This window comes from Ammodytes marinus (genome assembly GCF_949987685.1).
Source record: "Ammodytes marinus genome assembly, chromosome: 10".
Lineage (NCBI taxonomy): Eukaryota > Metazoa > Chordata > Actinopteri > Uranoscopiformes > Ammodytidae > Ammodytes > Ammodytes marinus.
The window spans coordinates 11,489,791-11,508,935 of record NC_137214.1 but is presented as its reverse complement, the minus strand read 5'-3'; the positions used below and the strand labels follow the sequence as shown (position 1 = coordinate 11,508,935).

Below are 19,145 nucleotides of genomic sequence, written 5' to 3'. Positions count from 1 at the left end.
ACAGCCAATTCCTGAGAGAGGCCAGCAGCCAGATGTTTTAGGAGAGGTTTTGCACGTCTATTTTTCTAGTTTAGTTCATTTGATGGATTGGGTTTCTTTAACTCTATTTTTGGGAGGGGGGAAACTGATTTAACAAACTGGAAACCATGCAGCACCCCAACGGATCTTCTATATAAGAGCCTTTTTCTCCAGGTTCCCACACAGAGGTGGTAGGTTGCCAGATCATGGCTAATAAGTTTAACCATGATCCAGTGTTATTGATGTATTTCAAGCACCTGCGGTAGTATCCCAAAAGCTTGAGCAAAGAAGAGAGAGCAAATGCAATGAACGTGTTCACCATGTGTTCAACAGTATGGATTTTTGGATCAATCTACTAGTGTATTAATGATGCAAATTCAATAGTACAACAGACTTTAGTTAAAAGGGGGAGTTTTGAGTATGTATGTATAAAGAAATGACTGTCAGTCTGGTGTGTTAATAATCATAATTGAGGCAAAGTCTTTCTGGAATTAGGCTCTCATTCCACTTTCCTTTCTTCTTTCTATGTTGACCGTATCACATTGTCTTTCTCATCATCCTTATCTCTCATCCTCCTCGCTCCATTGGCTCTTCCCCACAATACTCTCTCCCTTTGCAATTGCTCCACTTACTCATTCCCTTTAGCTTTCCTCCAGCATTGCTCTTCAATCTCTTCTCCCTTCTTCTTTCCTCTCCATTCTCCTCTCCTCTCCTCTCCTCTCCTCTCCTCTCCTCTCCTCTCCTCTCCTCTCCTCTCCTCTCCTCTCCTCTCCTCTCCTCTCCTCTCCTCTCCTCTCCTCTCCCTCTCCCTCTCCCTCTCCCTGGCTTGGTCATATTAACATGTTGGCTGAAGAAACACATGGTGACAAGCACCAGAAAAGAGCCCATTATTTTGCCTCCAGTCAGATACACTCTTGTGTATGTGTGTATGCACGCAAGCGTGTGCGTGTGTGTCCTGCAAGCAATGGCTGACATTAGAAAAGACAAAATTCCATCCTCCTCACCACCAGCCCCCTTCATTGTCTCTGGGCCTTGCTAAGGGGGTAATTAGACCTAGCAAAACTGGCCCTTGTCCTTCCTTTTGCCACGTATGTGTGTACGTGTATACATACTGTGTGTGTGTGTGTGTGTTAGTGTGTGTACATGCCCCTGTGTGTATTTGTGCATGTGTGCCAATCTTTCCACCATCCGGTCAAGTCACAATTGCTAATCAGGCCTGTGAGCCTTGCCTTAGGAGACCAAGAGAAGGAGGAAGGAGGGGGGAGACAACTGGGGAGGGGGGGAGAAAATGAGTGAGTGCTTTCCTTTGTCCTCATCACTGAAGCAGAGATAAAGAGGAGTGAAGGGATGGATGGTTGGAGACAAGGGGACAGAAACCGAGGGATTAGCAGAGGATGAGTGTATGCTGTAGCCCTGCGACGAGCTTTCAACTGTCCTCCATGGCATGACACTGTGTAGACCTCCATTTTACCCCCCATGTCCTCCTTTCATCTATTTTGCTTTACATAAGTTAGAACTGCTTGTATTCATAAAGTGCCTGTCTATCATTTACTCATGCTCGTTTCTTGCACTCTCCTTTTCTTTCTCTCTCTCATTCTCTCTCTCTCTCTCTCTCTGCTATCTTTCCATAAGGTAATAATGAATATTTGAGGGCTGAAAGGGAGCACAGCAGCACCTAATCCGTTCTTGCCCGAGGCTAAATGTGCCTCGTGGGGTGCATGTGTGTCATAGTTCGTCTAACTTTCTTTTTTTTTTAATTGAGATGGGAAACCAAATTTCTACATTTTCATCTCCTCTTTCTGTGCTCTTGTAAATGAAACTTTCTGCATAGCAACTCATGTGCATGTGTCATTGAAGCGGTCAGTATGGACAGTACAACCGGAAGAGCAGGGACGTGTCAGTACATTTGGCAGGAAGCTGGCACTAAATAGAGTAACATTCAACTGTATGACCTGAGTCCAAGCAGCTGACAGGATGAAGTGTCCATTAGCGAGTGCTTGTGAATCCCCCCCTCGCCCTCACCTGTCTGTTAAGGTGGTGGAGCACACTTTATATCCCTTATGGGAATGATGAAGTATAAAGTTAATTCTTAAATGCTGCTCTTGTAGACTATATTCTAATATAGTATGAATAGATGATCAGACCTTCACAAATAGCTGTCTGTAAGAACACTAATCTCATCAGTCAGTCTCATGCGCACACACAAAGACACACACACAAAGACACACACACACACACACACACACACACACACACACACAGGTAAAGTATGTAAGTGTCTGCAAATGTCACTGCATATACCATCCGCAGCTCCAGGAACAATCAGGGTTGATTGATAGCCAGCGCAACAGTGAGCGAGCGAACCCTGCTTAATGATGTAATTCTCTCTCCTCCCCGTAGAGGGAGCACTGTGCTGTGAAGGCCAATGCGAGCGTCAAGGACGTCCACACTGTGAATAACAAACACCAAAGCACCACACAGACTACCAAGAGTATCACAGAAGAAAAAAAACTACTTGCATACTCAGTGAATCACTCGGTTAGTTAGTTAGTCGGATACGCACACGCATACTCGGGGAGAGACACACACACACACACACACACTGGTTTGTGAGTGTGAACATTGAACCCTTCCACTCAAGGCTCAGGTGTTGTGTGGTTGGCTCAAGGTCACATCCTCATCATTCCTGTCCTTGACACCAGCTTCCCTTCTATCTCCACCGTCTGCATTTTCTCTCATCTCTTCGGTTTACACACCTTTATTTGCTCTCGCTTCTTCTGATTTGATTTCCTTCTCTCCTTTACACTCTTGTAGCTCTCCCTCAGTCTCTCTCTATCTTTCCTCTTTGTAATTAGCCTGTGTAATTGCTGTAGTAAATCTTTTCTGCTGTCCCAAGGAGACTGGCTGATATAGGACTGATTTAATAAGCACACCATAGCGGTTCACCTCTCGCTGTGTGTTTGTGTGAGTGTGTGTGTGTTTGGAGGGGGGGGGATGTGTCCTCTGTTATTTGCTATGGGGATTTATGGGCTGTTTATGTGGTTTCAGCAAGTGCGAATTCGAGTTCAAGGTAGTGCTGTGTCGGTGTGTCGACTGTAATGCACCTTATCAGCAATGCAGGCAGCATACTGTGCGTGTGTGTGTGTCTCATCAGCGATGCCGTTACATGCCTAGTGTGCGTCATCGCTGAAGACCTTCATGGCCAGAAGAGCAGAGAGAGGTCAGAATGGCCCTGGGAGAACAGCACTATGACACACACACGCGCACACCGAGCCACTGTTTTCAAACGCCAAACAATTCCATACACACTTTCCAGCCCTGTCTTCCCCCCCTTTTTGTAGACCCTCCACACTGTCACCTATACACACAAACAATTAGTATGCTCTTTCTTTTGTTCTTCTTTTTCTCCTTCACACACACAACTTGGATGGTGACTGAGATGGAGTGTGAACGTAACAAACAGTGCATCAAGGTGTCTGGGTTTGCCTGCCTTATGCGATCTAGCTGCAGTACACCACATTCGCCAATGGAGGGCACTGTGGCTCCACACAAAAACAGTAATCCCACTGATGGGCCCCACACTTTATTCCTCCTATAGTCATACATTTACATAAAACACATGGAATTGTATTTAACAATACAATACTTTTTAATAAAAGGTAAATTATCAAATGTTTAGATTTTAATAGCTTTTAGAGTCAAAGGTAAATCATTTACTTTTCAAATTGATAACATTGAAGATATGTGGCAGATTCTTGTGAGTATAGAACTCTTACAGTTTTAATAAAGTTGTCTGTCAAACCAAATATTCAAAATGTTACCATGAGATTAATTGACAATCTATTTAATACATGGGCTACCATTTTATATGTGAATATCATCAAATGAACTAGACATATTAAATGTAAATATTGCTGATGGGACCTTTTTATAAATTAACAAGTCATTATACTTGTAAATTATGCAGGACCATCAAATTGTGTTTTATATATTCTAACAGTCTTATAGGTTTGAGTTTAAAAGTGATGTATTTCAAACCTGTTTTTGAAAAGAAACGTTTAGATATTTGGTGTTCCTTGGAGTCTGTTGAAAGTTTTACTTAGAGCCAGGAGGTCAACTCCAAAGAGCAGATGGTTAAGCAAAACAAAACAAAACTCTAGATTATCTCATTTTTTTTGCGATAAATATTGGCCTTTTTTTCTATGTTTCCAAAGCTATTGTACTGTCAAAGTATAAAACTTAATTCTAAAAAGAAAATGTAAGCTGCAGTTACACTGTTCATGCACCAGGGGTGCGCAAGTGAGCACGGTCTTAGCCCCGCCCATAATCCCTCCCCCGGCATCCTGGCCCTCCCACATCCTGTCCCCCGTCCCCCCTCCTCACTGCCCCACCCTGCCATCTGGTCCTTTTCACACAGACACACATGCGCGCACATACACACACACAGTCAGGATTTTTTTCCTACTCATTTCCTTTCACAGGGAAAAACAGGATGAAGGGCCCCTTTCAGACTCGAGGTTACCGTGGAAACCCCCTTATTCTTCTTCTGTCAAACTTGCTTACATTGTAACACGCACGCACACACCGACACACGCACGTGCACACACACTCTTATATAGAGAGTGACAGAATGTTGGACATTTAAAGTTTAAAGGGACCAAGGCTACAGCTGTCCCTTCGGTCTGCCCTGTTCTGGCCTTCTGCTTACTTTAGACAAAGACCTTTACCCCCCCCCCCCGCCCCCCACTAGCCCCCTTTCTTTTTCTTCTTTGTGTCATTCCCCTTTTAGAACTTTTACTTTAGCATTCTAAAAGTAAACTCTGTTAAACCAAAAAACACAAGATTGCTTTTCTTATCAAGTTCCCCTCAAGTTTAGTCTTTGCTAATGTGAAAAGTTGGCAAAAGAAATGTTGTTTCTCTTGTGTGGTTCATTCTCTTGAGCAACGTTTGCAGTTTTTTTTCCTCCAAAGTTCTGCTCACCCCCGTAGATATTAATGTTGAAACCATAAACCAACTCCTCTGTTCCAGTTTAGACAATCTCAAGCCCTGGAATGTTGTATGGAAAAAGAAAAAAAAAAGTTAGTTGGGAAGTTATATAAAATGAATGTTAAGCTGTTCTCCTGTGTTGCCACGAGAGGGCCCATGACATGCGGCCACAGATATACAATGAAGCATGTCATCTGAAAGCTTTTAGTGTGTTAAAAATAAACTGCAAACGCTCCACAAACAGGGAGTGGTGATGATGAAAGGGATGAAAAGACTGCATGAAAAGAGAGAAGAGCTAGGAGAAGCTTTGATATCTGGGAGAGGACTTAATGTATTCTCCGAGAGTTGTGGCCATAGTTCAGAGTGGTCAGGGATGAAAGTGTACTGTACTTGTTTCTTCCCCTCTTTCTTTGTCTCTGTGTTCCTAACTGTCTTGTTCTTCTTTCTTTCCATCTGTCTTTTTTCCCAATTTTTCTTTTCCCCAAGCCTGGCTACCCATTACATTCTCCACACCACACATTTTTCTCCTTTTAAGGAGTGAGGGAACAAGAGAGGAAGGGAGTAGGAGTGTGTGTGTGTGTGTGGGGGGGGGGGGGGCGGGGGTAGAGGACACACTCAGGTCTGCTGACTGATAAACAGACTCCTCTTTGTGCAGACAGACACATGCACGCACACACACACACTTACACACACTCACAGTTACATATTGACAGAGACCTCTGCATGAATTGGCTCCTCGTGATTTTGTGCCCCCTCTTTTGCCTACACTCCCCTTCCATTCTCCTGTTTTTTCTCTCTTTCCATTTAATTAAAAACAGAAGTCAGGAAAAGACAAGTTCAGTTTTTCTTTTATGACACACACACACACACGCATATGTGTCTGCGTGCACAGGCACACACAGAAACACACAGAAATATAGCCCCCCCCCCTCTTCTCCTTTTTTCTCATCATATGTCAGTGCCAGGCAGCTGTTGGGGAGACGAGGGGGAGGTGTTCCAGGAAAAGAGTGTGTGTGTGTGTGTGTGTGTGTGTGTGTGTGCGTGTGCGTGTGCGTGCGTGCGCGTTTTTTTGAGGGGTGGTAAGGGTGGTAGTGATTTGTTTCCACACAAAAAAAAGACTTCTTTGTGTGTCGGTATTACAAAAAGACAGCTGGGATAATAAAACATGTGGCTGTTAAGATACCAGCACTCCACTAGTATGTTTGTATGTGTGTGCGTCTGTTTTTGAGTGTCTCTCTCCACTCACACATGTGGTCTGCCTCAGTCATCTCCTCACCTCCCCCACTATGACTAAGAGCAACATGGTGCTGTGCTCCATAGCCACCAGCAGAGGTGCCATCTGCTCATAAATGAAATGAGCGTTTGGTGTGGAAAACCTCAGAGCATCCATTTTACAATCTGCACACCAGACCCCATTTTATGAATCAGCCATGATGTCAACATAGCTGTGCCTGATTTCATTGGCTAGAGCGCAGCTGGCACTGTAGCTATTATAGTAGGATGCACACACAGGCACACACTGACCTAGTGATATGATGCCATCCCCATGTCACTAGTCCTGTCCTCGACTAACTGGATTGTCTCTTTTGGAGATTATACACTATGCAGATTAGATGTTCAGTTGTCCTTGTCTGTCTTTTTACAAGTCTGCACATTATGTGTACACAGGGTGTTAAAAGGGTTTACTGATATTATTATGATCACTCTTGGTAAGCAAAATATAGTAATATATTGTGTCTATAGGTATTATTTTCCTCATTTTCTAGTCTTGAAGAAGTGTTTTTTTTAGGTCATTATCAGTCTCCCTGTTTGTTTGGGTTGTTTTTGTCCTATAATGTGTAGATTCTTGTCACTTCCTTTGGGTTTCTTCCTAACCTCTCAGCTGTGACTTGCTGTGTTTATGTGTTTGTGAAAAGATATCCATGTTGTTTCCTGTCAGATGCCTTGATGGAAATTCCGTGTGTGTGTAATGTTTGACTTCCTGCTATGGTTTCCTGCTCTCAGCAGGGACTATAGCTGGAGTGGTGGACACACAATAGTGTTATTGATTCATGCTAGTGATATACACACATCTAACTATACTGATATTTTCAATATATATATATTCAAACAGTAGAAGTACAGCATTCATATAGATCAGATTTCCCCTAAAGTCTAAGTCAAACACTAGACACGAGTTATGGTTGATTCTGAGAGAAGAGTCAGCTGACAGTGAGTGAAACAATGGGATGTATTGAGGCCACAGTCCACTGACTGTTTTGTGGGGTATGTGATTCTAAATGGAGCGATGAGGGGCTCATTAAGAGGCCTGGACTCGTTAACACACAGTCCGCCTGATTGGCCTCTCACATAGAGACAAAGCACTGTTTGACTGGACATATGGAAGGATGAGCCCATGGATGAATGAGTTGTTATGCTGTAGTGGATATCTCTGTGTCTGTGTAGAGTACTTACAGTGTTGCTCTTTCAATGCGATTTTCAACTAAGTTGAATGTTGACATATTGTGGAAAGAGATGGTGGAATGACTGAGGAAATGAAGGAATGAAATCCACAAATGGAATAGAGGAAAGCCCTAAGTAGTTCCGTCTCCACAACATCTTGACATTATGTTAACTGTTGTTACAGTCCAGATAGCCTTGTCTGTTAATTTTAGCATTACATGAGATCATCACCGGGAAGTGGAAACAGGGGGATTAGCTCTGCTCAGCAGGCGGATATTGACTTGTACTGTGTGTCTGTGTGTTTCAGGTCAGGCTGACAAAGAGAGACAGCATACTCTTACAATGCATTCTGAACTGGCTGTCTTGTTGGCTGATTTTCACACAGTGATTCTTGTTTCCTGTCTGGTTTTTACAAAGATAAGAGACAGACATGGTCAGTTAGTGAACGAAACACAGCCTTAATAGAGGGGGAAATGTTTATCAAACTTTAACCAATACAAAAAGTACTACAGGTGAGAAATTGGTGAGGCCATTTGTTTTTTAGTTTTTATGAATAAGCCTGGTAGAAAGCAAATGGGTGTGGTTTTGAGACTGAGAACACATCCTCAAAATGGCCCAGGAGTATGTCTAACTAATACATGTTCCGTTCTTATACATATAAAAGTCCCCCACCAACAAACTTTTAAATTGGCCTTTACTATTTATTAAAAACTTTCTTGTTGAGGCGTTGCTAAGAGTTGTTTGTTGACCTACCCATTTTTTTCATGGGCCAGTCACAAGCTGTAACTACTTCTGACAAACATTGTTTGGTATGTTTTCCTGTTGAATTAGTAAATGATTTATTATCAGTTTTGTCATTGACAATGTTGATTGATGTCAGCACAAATCATGATTTACTGTACTTGTGCTGCAATATCAGATGGGTGTTCAATTGAGTATGAGAGGTTAGATAACGCTGGCAGTAACAAGTGAACAACTTGGACATCCAGTCCTCTGCTGACCTTAGATCTGGCATGCCTGTGTACAGTGGACCCGCGGTCAAACCAATGTGCTTGTTCATCTTTCACTCCAGTGCACATTCACCCCCACACACTGACACATCCTTACAGTCACAATCCTGACCTTGTCAGAACAAATCAGTTTAGAGTGTTTTCTGTCAAGTGTGTATGTGTGTGTGTGTGTGTGTGTGTGTGTGTGTGTGTGTGTGTGTGTGATAGAATGTACTGTATACGTATGTGTGTAAGCTCCTTGCAAACTTTAAATGCCTCACAGCTTATTAATGTCCAATCATATATAGCGGGCCCACGCACACAAGGGACATCTTTCCTCCAGTGTTACAGCCATTTCATAGCAGTTCTAGCTTCCCCTGGGCCACTGATACATTAATCCCAACACCTCCGTGACACCATACAGTTGGACGAGTGGAAAAAAGTGTAAGCCGTGCCAAGTCTGTCAGTTTTTATACTCATCACATAGGCCCTCTATTCATCCCTCTTATCCACGTCATTCTCTATTACAGGCCGCACTGATTTTACCTCTGTCCTTAATTCCACCATTAATTTCCAGATGCACTAGTCATCTTTCATTAAGAAAGTTACAGAGAAATGCAATTTCTAACAAAGTACCTTTTCTGAATATTGCCACCATCCTCACCATTTCTCTATATTTCTCCTCCAGCCAAAAAGGAGCAGGATGGAGGAGAGGAAAAGAAGCAGACGCAGAAGAAGAAGGTGAAGGAGCTCAAGCATATCGATGGCAAGACTGCCCAGAACCTTTGTAAGTCCACTAGTATGTCCAATCTGTTCAAAAGACCTGATACCCTTCAGTGTCCATACAAATGACATTGCACTTTAAATGCATTTAGTGAACTACACCTTGATTTGAAATGCAGACAATGGAGTGTGACTGTGTGTTCAACTGAATCCTCATTGGATTTTAATAAGCGCTGTTAATTGTGTTTGCTCTTCACAGCCATTTTTCTGGGATCCTTCCGTCTCCCTTACGAAGGGATCAAGGATGCCATCCTGGAGGTTAATGAGAAGATCCTCACAGAGTCCATGGTTCAGGTACAAGGCTTAGAATCTGCCCAGTGCTGGTATATACAAGGTTCTGTGAATGCATCCATTCATCTGTGTTCTGTCACAGTATAGTGGGAAACGTTATTGTTCCTTGTATTATTCTCCATGGGGCCTTCTGAAGTAAATTAGTGTGATGTGTCTGTTTGTTAATTCCTAAGTCGATATAGCAAACAGGAGAATAGTGTATTAAGCTAATAGCATACTCTTGTGACAGCAAGCCCCTGCCTTGTTTATGTGTCCTTCAGCAGGACATTTCTTATTGTTTTGTCTTTAACTTTGTCTAATCAAGAAGTCTCTTGAGATATATTGTATCTCTTACAAGAGAGACCTGGCAGGGTACGATGAACACCATATAGTTATATGGGAACAAACGGATCTTCAAGGTTCTTCACACATTTAATTGTCAAGGTTACTGCAGATGGGCTATTTGGCCTTTTAAGTGGATTAAGCCACAACATTTTTTTCTTTCAAGCGTCAATCAATCTGTGTTTGTGTTGTGTAGACCCATGTCTTGCTCAAGGACTACTTTGTGACACCTGTACATGTAAAAAAACATAATTGTGTATATTTCCCTGTTTTGTCTCACAGAACCTGGTCAAACAAATGCCGGAAGACAAGAAGATGAAACTGCTGGGGGGGTTGAAGGATGAATACGATGACTTGGCCGAGCCAGAACAGTTTGGAGTAGTGGTGAGCGCACGCACACACACACACACAAATAAGATTGCTTGTTAATGTTAAATCTGTGTAGTTTTGAATTCTCACCTGACTAGGACATGACTTAGCCGCTAACATAGCAGAGAAATCAGCGTAAATGGCAAATGGGGCATAGAAAATGTTGGAAGTACCGAGATGGCGTCAACTGTTGTCAATGTATTAGACACAGAAAGATTCTAACGCTGTCAAACACAGACTTCTTTGTTCAAGTGTGCAAGATATGAGTAATTGAAAAAATCCCCCTTAGTCTCACACACACACACACACACACACACACACACACACACACACACACACAATCTATGTGGCAAAAAAACATAGTAGGAATAAGTCTCAAATCCCCCCCACCCTCTTTTGTCTGTCCAGATGTCTAGCGTGGATGAGTTGATGCCCCGCCTTAATGCCATCCTGTTCAAGCTGCAGTTTGAGGAGCAGCTGAACAACATCAAGCCAGACGTGGTGTCTGTGACGGCCGCCTGCGAGGAGCTCCGGAAGAGCCAGACCTTCAGCAAACTGCTGGAGATCACCCTGCTCGTCGGCAACTATATGAATGCTGGCTCCCGCAACGGAAAGGCCTTTGGCTTTTCCATGTCATACCTGTGCAAGGTAAAAGAAGGTGTAGATGTAGTATACAACTCACATAGTAGGAAACTCAATGAAGACACCCAGAAAGACATTTAGTTGTTTGCGCTGTTCAATTCTTGGAAGTCCTGCTGATGTGTAGAAAACAACATTCAACCTTAGTCCCATAGCAAAGCCCTCTACCTGCAGTGTTATCACAGAGACTGAAATGTCACACTCAACAAACACAAAACCCGAATCGTTTCCCGTCATATTATTGAATTTATTATGTACTGTTAATATGATGAGTACTAGTATTAGAAGTATTAGAGGCAGTAGTAATAGTAGTACTATATTAAAGTTGAGTGACCAGAGGGGGTCTATATAATAAATACATACTGTATGTATATAGACATTACCGTGCAACGGTTTTTCCCTATATCTTTTCAATTTTAGCTTGTATCGTAAACAGTGATGCTACACCAAGTTTGTGTAACAAAAGCTATGTGTATACTGTATTAATTTATCTTATTTTCATCTTTTATAATGTGGAAAAGAAAACATGGATGGGCATGATGCATAAGTGCATGAATGCGGGACCTTTTGAAACCCATAAACTTAGGGGCACATCCATTTACACTCTGTTAAGAGGAAAGTGTGGAACACTGATGGCAGAGGCAAACATCAAATCACTTTGATTCATTGCCTTTTCCGTTATGCTCTTTTTAAATTGATCTTTCTTCCAACCAGTTGCGTGACACCAAATCAGCCGATCTGAAGCAGACACTGCTCCACTTCCTCGCCGATGTGTGCCAGGAGCAGTATCCGGATGTCATGAGCTTCACAGACGAGCTTGTCCATGTGGAAAAGGCCAGCAGAGGTACATTGGGAATCTAACTGATCTTTATACTTCTCCATCCCTACACAATTCATTCATCCTATTGATACAGTCATTTGCATAGACATGAAATAAAACAACAATCCATCATAGGCTGTGTATGTATGTTTGAATGTATGTGCTCTGCATCATCAATGGTTCCCCCATGTTCCCTTTAGTTTCTGCAGAGACACTTCAGAAGAACCTTGAGCTGATGGGCCGTCAGATCAAGGACCTGGAATCAAAACTAAAAACCTTCCCTGCTCCACAAAGTGACAAGGACCTGTTTGTGGAAAAGATGTCCATATCCTCTTTATTCAGTTACATGTTTAATATAATTATTCAGCTAATGCCAAAAACAGTCTGTCTGTATAGAAATTCAAGCTATAGAGCTTGCCAGCCTGCATGATCATTTTTTTGTCTTGTTTAAATACTATATTATTAGATTAGATATTGTTTCCATGTTCCTTAACACAATTCCTCACAGTTTTGTGGCTACCGCCCACGAGCAGCACGAGAAGCTGGATATGCTGCATAAGAACATGGAGAAACAGTATAGCGACCTGGGACAGTACTTTGTTTTTGACACGAGAAAAATCTCCATAGAAGAATTCTTTGGCGACCTCCACACCTTTAAAAACATGTTCCAGGTGTGTTTTAGTGCACGTGAATGAGCTAACTCAAGCCTGATCTGTTTTAAAAAGTTGCGGTTGTGGTTATCTGTCTTTTACTAAGCAACCCCAATTCAGTATTAATGCAGTACAAATACAAATCTAGATAAAAGATGGAAAGATGAAAGACGAATCTCAAACCAGAAGGAGACGCAGTGTTTGTACACCCGTTTGTATTGACACAATAATGAACGAGAGTGAGTCATTTATATTATCACTTTATACATCAACTGTAAAAAGAGCCGTTTGATAACTTGATTTTCCAGTTACTGTGACGATAACCACCATCCACTTGTTTGGAAGTGATGTTTGCACACACAGACGTCCAGCAGATCCATAATACATCTGTCGTCTCAAATTTAGTTTTAGAATTGACATATTTTTTTAACATGAAGTTATCCACACGAAACACTCAAAAAGTATGCTACAAACATGCAATGTCTCATATTTTCCCCTTATTTTGTCCTCCTTCCCCCCCATCAGCAAGCAGTGAAGGAGAATCAGAAGAGGAAGGAGGCTGAGGAGAAGATCAAGAAGGCCAAGCTTGCCCGGGAAAAGGCAGAGAAGGAGAAGGAGGAGAAACTCAAGAGGAACCAGAACCTTGACATCAACGCAGGTCACGAATTGCTGGAAAATATCTGTGTTACCTGTGTGTGTGTGTGTGTTTGTGTGTGTGTGCATGAATGAGGAAAGAAAGAGAGACACTCCAGGTTTCTCAGTATGTATTTCCCTCAGATTCCAGTTGGGGGCAGTCAGAGTCCACACTTCTGTGGGATGTGTGTGTGTTTGTCTGTGTGTGTGTGTGTGTGTGTGTGTGTGTGTGTGTGTGTGTGTGTGTGTGTCTATGTGTGTATCTGTGTCTGTGTGTGAGAGAGAAAAACAACTCATCAGTATTTATAGATTGGAGTTAATCTAATGCTGATGACCTGCGTTTGGAATTCAGCAAGTAACAATAAGCTCCACACAAAGTAAGGACAAGGAAGACGTATACAAGAAACTGTAACTGAGGAGGGGGGGTGGTTGATGCCATTTTTTTTTAAAGGGAAAGAATGCCTAAATCATATCACCAAAAACATGCTTCCACTCTTCTATGAGAAGCTGTTACACGTTGGAAAATGCTAGCAGCACATTGGCCTGTGCACCAAAACTCACACAAACACAGATTCTAACTTTCATCATGTATACACATAGTTAAAACTAAAATGCTGAATTGCAAATGCACATTTATGCACAGGCACTTTTCCCAAGTCTCAGACTGTGACCTAGTTTCAGTACATTCCTCCTCTCATTTTGTTTCTCCTGGGACTCCATAGTTCCACAGTCAAAATGTGCCAACGCAATGCTGTGTGTGTGTGTGTGTGTGTGTGTGTGTGTGTGTGTGTGTGTGTGTGTGTGTGAGATACAAAGTCTATGTATCTTTTGCTATAGAAGGCTTCTGTTTTTTTCTTTGCCGATGTGTTGGAGAAAGCTTTTTTTGGGCTGCCAAGTCTGTGTGTGTGTCTGTTTTGTGAACTCCATTTACAAAAAGTCTTTCTGGCCTTTTTTTGAGTGCTCCACGTTCCAGCTGGCTTCTCCTCTCCTTCTTGCTTTTGTTCCATCCCTCCCCCTTCTTCTTTCCCTTCCCTCCCCCTGTCCGTGCCGTTCATTTAAAGGGCACTTAAAGACACAGCAAGCAGCCGAGCACTGAGGCAGTCCTTGGAATGGCTTGTCACTGTGTTAAAAGTGTGGAGCAGACTTTTTGTGGTAGAAAGTAAGGTAGTCAAATTTCATGTCCTCTGCCTCTAGAGGCATGCGTGGATGGAACATAATAGTCCTTCAAATGGCTGTGTACGTGCATTAGTGGGCTCCAGATCATTTACATACAGGTGGCATATTTGACTGGCCCTTGAAAGCCCAGAGTCATTCAACACCCCCTTATTTGAATGCAACCACAAACAAATCTTGCATACACACACCTGCTCTTTGTTCTGTATTTGTTTACAACCCTCATGCTGGACGGCTGTTACACAAAGCAGCTACACACTCGCATCGTCCTTGTTCCCTGTTTTCCTTTACAATCTTCTGCCCATGTCCTCACACATACCCTCACTATCTCATAACAGTGTTCCTCTTTCTCATGGATTCCCCGAATGCTTTGCTGTCTCTCTGTCAACATAATATCCCAGACCAGTTACTGGTTAAACCCTGGAAGGTCAGGGTGTGTGTGTTTGCAGTTTGTGGCCTTGTCATTCCCATGCGAGTCAGACAGACAGACGCTCACTCAGTGGAGCCTCACATGTGCTGAGCATCTGATGGTAGCTCTTCTGAATGACTATTGATTATCCTGAAATTCTTATGAAATCATGAGTTGTTTCATCTTTTTTAATAATCTTATAAGTAGGTGATTTAATATGGCTTCATATGGCTCTCATTAATCATACCAGACTGGCAGAGTACTAGGAGCCACACCCAAAAGTCCACATTCACCATCTTTGCGATGATTCAATTTACATTTCTAATGTTTTGCTATAATTGTATCTGATAAATACAGTTTGCTACTGTAATGAAAAATCAATCCCTGTGTAAAACTCAACTTTGGATATATGCCAGACTACAGGGGGAAACAAACATTTTCTTGTTTCTACAGCTAGGTGTCAGTACTGTCTGTAAAAGAGTGTGTGACGCCTTGTGCTTTTGTGTATGTGGCAAAGGGTGTGTGCATGTGTGGTTCACAGTCCCACACATAGATGCCGGTATGGGAACTGCCACTAGGTGTGCTCATGCTCTACACAAAAAGAACAAGTGAGGCAGTAGTGTGGTAGTGTGGGGGAGGGGGAAGGCAGGAGAATAGGGAAGCAGATGCTCTCTTTTGGATTAGACTGAGTTGTTGTCTCTTAGGGACAGAGCTCTAAGGAGGAGAGGAGAAAAGCATAGAGAAGAGTGAGATGGGATAAGCCCTGTTAGACTCATTTACCCGTTTGACCCCAAAACAGCTGTGAAATAGGGGCACAATCAGGGCACAATCAAGGCACATGAGGAACATCGAAATTCCCACTTAAACTTTTTCTCTATCTCTTACTTTCTCAAACTCTTTTCCTTTCATAGTTGTCTGTGTTTCTTGTAACTCTTCTCTGTAACAATTTCCATTAATATCTTCGTCTGTCAACGTGTGAACAACCATCAGGGGTGCTATTGCTCCACACAAGATCGTGTGTGTGTGTGTGTGTGTGTGTGTGTGTGTGTGTGTGTGCATGCGTGTCTGTGTGTGTGTGCATGTTATCGTGTGTCATTGTGTGAGTGTGCAGCCAAAGTAGATCAGCCCCAAAGGGAGACATCTTTAAGAGCTTATAAGCTAATGCTGTTACTCTAATTGATCCGTCTTATTTTCTTACTTGCTTCCAGCTTTACTTTGCCGTTCACACTTTTGTCCTGTGTTGATTGTGTGCATGCTTGTGCTACTCCCATTCATATCATTGTTATTCGCCTATTCTCTAGATTGGCCACTGTAGTTTCTGAGGCCATTTCAATATTGATAGTCAATTATAACACCATCAACTAGATATCTTTACCATAGAAAAATCATGTGCATTACAAGATCACATTATTCAAACAAGTAATTAAACCCAACAAGTGTGTATTGTAATAATTAGCCCTGTTACTAATCCCTAACATTGTTAAGCTTCCCCTTGATAAAGAACACATATAAATGGCCTTATCAGACAGTATTGCCCAATGCACCACTCACACAAAAGAGGTCTTGGCCCTAGGACATTGTAGATGTAATTGTGATTGCATTTGATCAAGAGCAAGCCTGTTTTATACATACAGTCAGGTTGTTGTTTATTCCCTTTATTGCCTCCAGTACATATTCACAAATAGGTCTTTGTGCCTGTGTGCTTTGACCAGTGTTTTAAAGCAACCATGTAATTAGGTAGAGTGGAAATGTGCCAGATGTAGTTCCCTGGAAGGATAAAAAACCTGACCTACATCATTCTGCTGTACTTGTGCAGTTCTAGGACATGGCCATTGAGGGGTGTATGTGCCACGCAGAAGGCCTTGGGAGTGTGTGGGAGAGAGTGACGGGCGAGGCCACATGCCATCTGCTTCATGGCTTACTACAGGATTAAATCTTGTGTGTGTGTGTGTGTGAGCAGAACTATGCATGTGCGTGTTTGTGTTTGGGGGGGTTGGGGGGGTGACGACATAAACCTTTAACCCTCCCTAACCTTACTGCCCCCCTTTCCAGACCTCTCTGGCTCCACTGAGTTTGGAATGGAGATAATTAAAACCATCTGCTTGAGCTGTGCCACTGAATCCTGTCTACCAAACAATCATGACAACACATACACACACACACTTGTACACATAGCAACTCCCCTTCCCGGATGTAAGGCCATCAGACACAGAGTCTGTGGATGACGTAAACAAACAATGAGACCACCCATATAACCTGTACTCTACCTGAACACATACACTAGGTTCCTTTACAGTAAATACCATTTAAACTGTTCACAACAATTACTCATTCTTTCTCTTGTATTTTCATTTCGGGAAGTTTGGTCTAAGTGGGTGTGGCATTCGGATAAGGCTGTCTATGTGTTATAGAGGTTTTATCTTCCCTGACCAGCATGGAGCTCTCGGGCAGTGAGAGAAACTGAACTAGGTCACTGCCTATCTTGGTTAATGTAGCTATCACGTGGCTGGTAAATAAACCCCTTGCCCACGCTTGTGTTGGCGGGTCTTGAGAGAAACATGGATAGGTAAAGGGTTTAGAAAAACACCCAATTACACCCCTGTTGTCGGGGAAGAAAATTGGTGTTTATGTCTGTGTTTTTATTGATTTTAAAATAACATGGTTGGAAAAAGTGTGTGTGGGGGTGTGTGTGTCATATAAATAAAAGTTCAAATGTGGCTGCGTGTATTGTTTTGATCCTGCGTTTTGTTGATGCCTTGCTGATGTTCTGTTTTGATGATGTGTTTACAGAGGGTGATGAAACTGGTATCATGGATGGCCTATTGGAGGCGCTGCAGTCCGGCGCTGCCTTCAAGAGAAAGAGAGGACCACGGCAAGCAGGTACTTACATACAAGAAGAAGAGCAGTAAATCTTCCCAAGAAAACATGCAGATGTTTCAAAGTGCCATGGCTTACTTGATTTACAGATGTCTTTTCCCACACATATATGGTATGCATACTATGCTGAAACTCATGTAGCATTACAGGACTCATTTGTTCCTTCTTCCTCTCTGTCTCTATGTGTTTTCAGTCAACACACAACAACAGATATGTTTGTGTTCCCCTGTCTCTGCTCCATCTGTTGCATGGCTTAGAGACTGGGTTGCGGTAGAAATATCTGGCCATGGTTATAGGGGGGCAAAGCCAAGTCCACCAGTGGCTGGCACAACAACAGACAGAGAAAGGAGGGTGCCAAGCATGGGTGTGGCCAGCAGCACACTTAAGAAAAGAGCAACTGGTCAGGGTGTGGTTATGGAATAGGAAAATATAAGAGAATAATATGAATGTAGAGATAATCAGGATAAACCAGAGTGTGGGAAGAACATTCATGGAAGTACAATCATTATGTGGGCAATAGGAAAAACGTTTTAGGACAACAGAAATACAAATTGTTAAATATATAGTGCGTAAGTTTTTCATATAAATGTATGTATGTTACATTCAATCCATTGCCGAATGAGTTCACACGAAGTTCAGCTCCTCAAAACACTCTGTATTGCAGTGTTTACAAACTGTCGCCCCCTGACACTGGCACAGGAGCTCAGAAAAAGCTCAAGAAGAGCCCAAGAAATGTTTCGGTTGTTGATTCTATTGCCAAGAAAAAACATACAGCAGAAGGGATAAAATCCATTCACAATCAGGGAAAGGCCACCTCATGTAGATGCGACGGCAGTGTTGTTATAATTACTCAGAATTCCTCATGTGGCAAAATAAGTTACGCACTATAGCGTTGGTCCACTTCTGCACAAACATGTGATTTGCTCATTAATTCATTGGGAAAGTTGACCTTCATTTTGCATAATGATATAGAGTTTGAGACTAAAAGACAATTTTCACATAAATCTGCAGAAGACAGAAAGTTTCTGTTCTCACCTTGAATCTGACTATCACAAGTCGAAAATGCAGAATGTATAAGTGTGATGTGAAAAAAAATGCAAACCTTCAGTACAATTACACTGAATATAAGTAGTACACACAATCATTTTATGGTTGCTTTTTAAACCCCCAGCACACTGTTGATGTGTACACAACATTGTATCATGAAATCTACACTATCAAAATCATCCCACTAATAAAAATATATAAAGTTATTTAAATGTTTGCATATTATCGTGGAGAAATGAGTTGGTATGCTGTTTTCTCATTACTGGGCCAGCCAGAAGCCCATGTCCTCGCTAGCACAACTCTTGGCTGTATCGATTTATTTTTTTCTCTGGCCATGTTGTTCACTCTGTAAGCTCATAGAGACAGGCTAGTAATCGGGTTAGCTACTTACTCCGCTGTCTGTACCACTGCTCAATCCAGTTACAGTCACTTATTGGAGACTAAAGTATTTCTGTCCCCTTTTTTTTTGCTTTCCGTTTGAAGACTTGTACACGTAGCACATTATATGGTTAATATAGCAAAGAAAAACCATACAGAAAACCAAATGAGGAAATGTATGCTCTGTGGATTGTTACTTTGTAACATGATGCCTGGTGGTACAAAACTTGTATGTAATCATGTGAGTGGGAAAGGGTCCAGTGCCCATTAACAGAGAGAGAGAGAGGAGGAAGAAGAAGAAGGTGTGTGTGTGTGTGTGT

The 19,145-nt window shown here is 42.2% G+C and overlaps 1 protein-coding gene across 1 annotated transcript in view; it reads left to right on the top strand.

Annotated features, from left to right (window-relative positions):
• Nucleotides 1-19,145, top strand: part of diaph1 (diaphanous related formin 1) — a 102,429-nt gene that overhangs the window by 67,944 nt on the left and 15,340 nt on the right. The window contains exons 19-27 of the mRNA XM_080036038.1: nucleotides 9,124-9,222; nucleotides 9,418-9,512; nucleotides 10,113-10,214; nucleotides 10,608-10,847; nucleotides 11,553-11,682; nucleotides 11,859-11,984; nucleotides 12,166-12,329; nucleotides 12,834-12,966; nucleotides 17,314-17,403. Coding sequence (XP_079892164.1) covers nucleotides 9,124-9,222; nucleotides 9,418-9,512; nucleotides 10,113-10,214; nucleotides 10,608-10,847; nucleotides 11,553-11,682; nucleotides 11,859-11,984; nucleotides 12,166-12,329; nucleotides 12,834-12,966; nucleotides 17,314-17,403 — 1,179 coding nt within the window. The remainder of the gene's footprint in view (nucleotides 1-9,123; nucleotides 9,223-9,417; nucleotides 9,513-10,112; nucleotides 10,215-10,607; nucleotides 10,848-11,552; nucleotides 11,683-11,858; nucleotides 11,985-12,165; nucleotides 12,330-12,833; nucleotides 12,967-17,313; nucleotides 17,404-19,145) is intronic.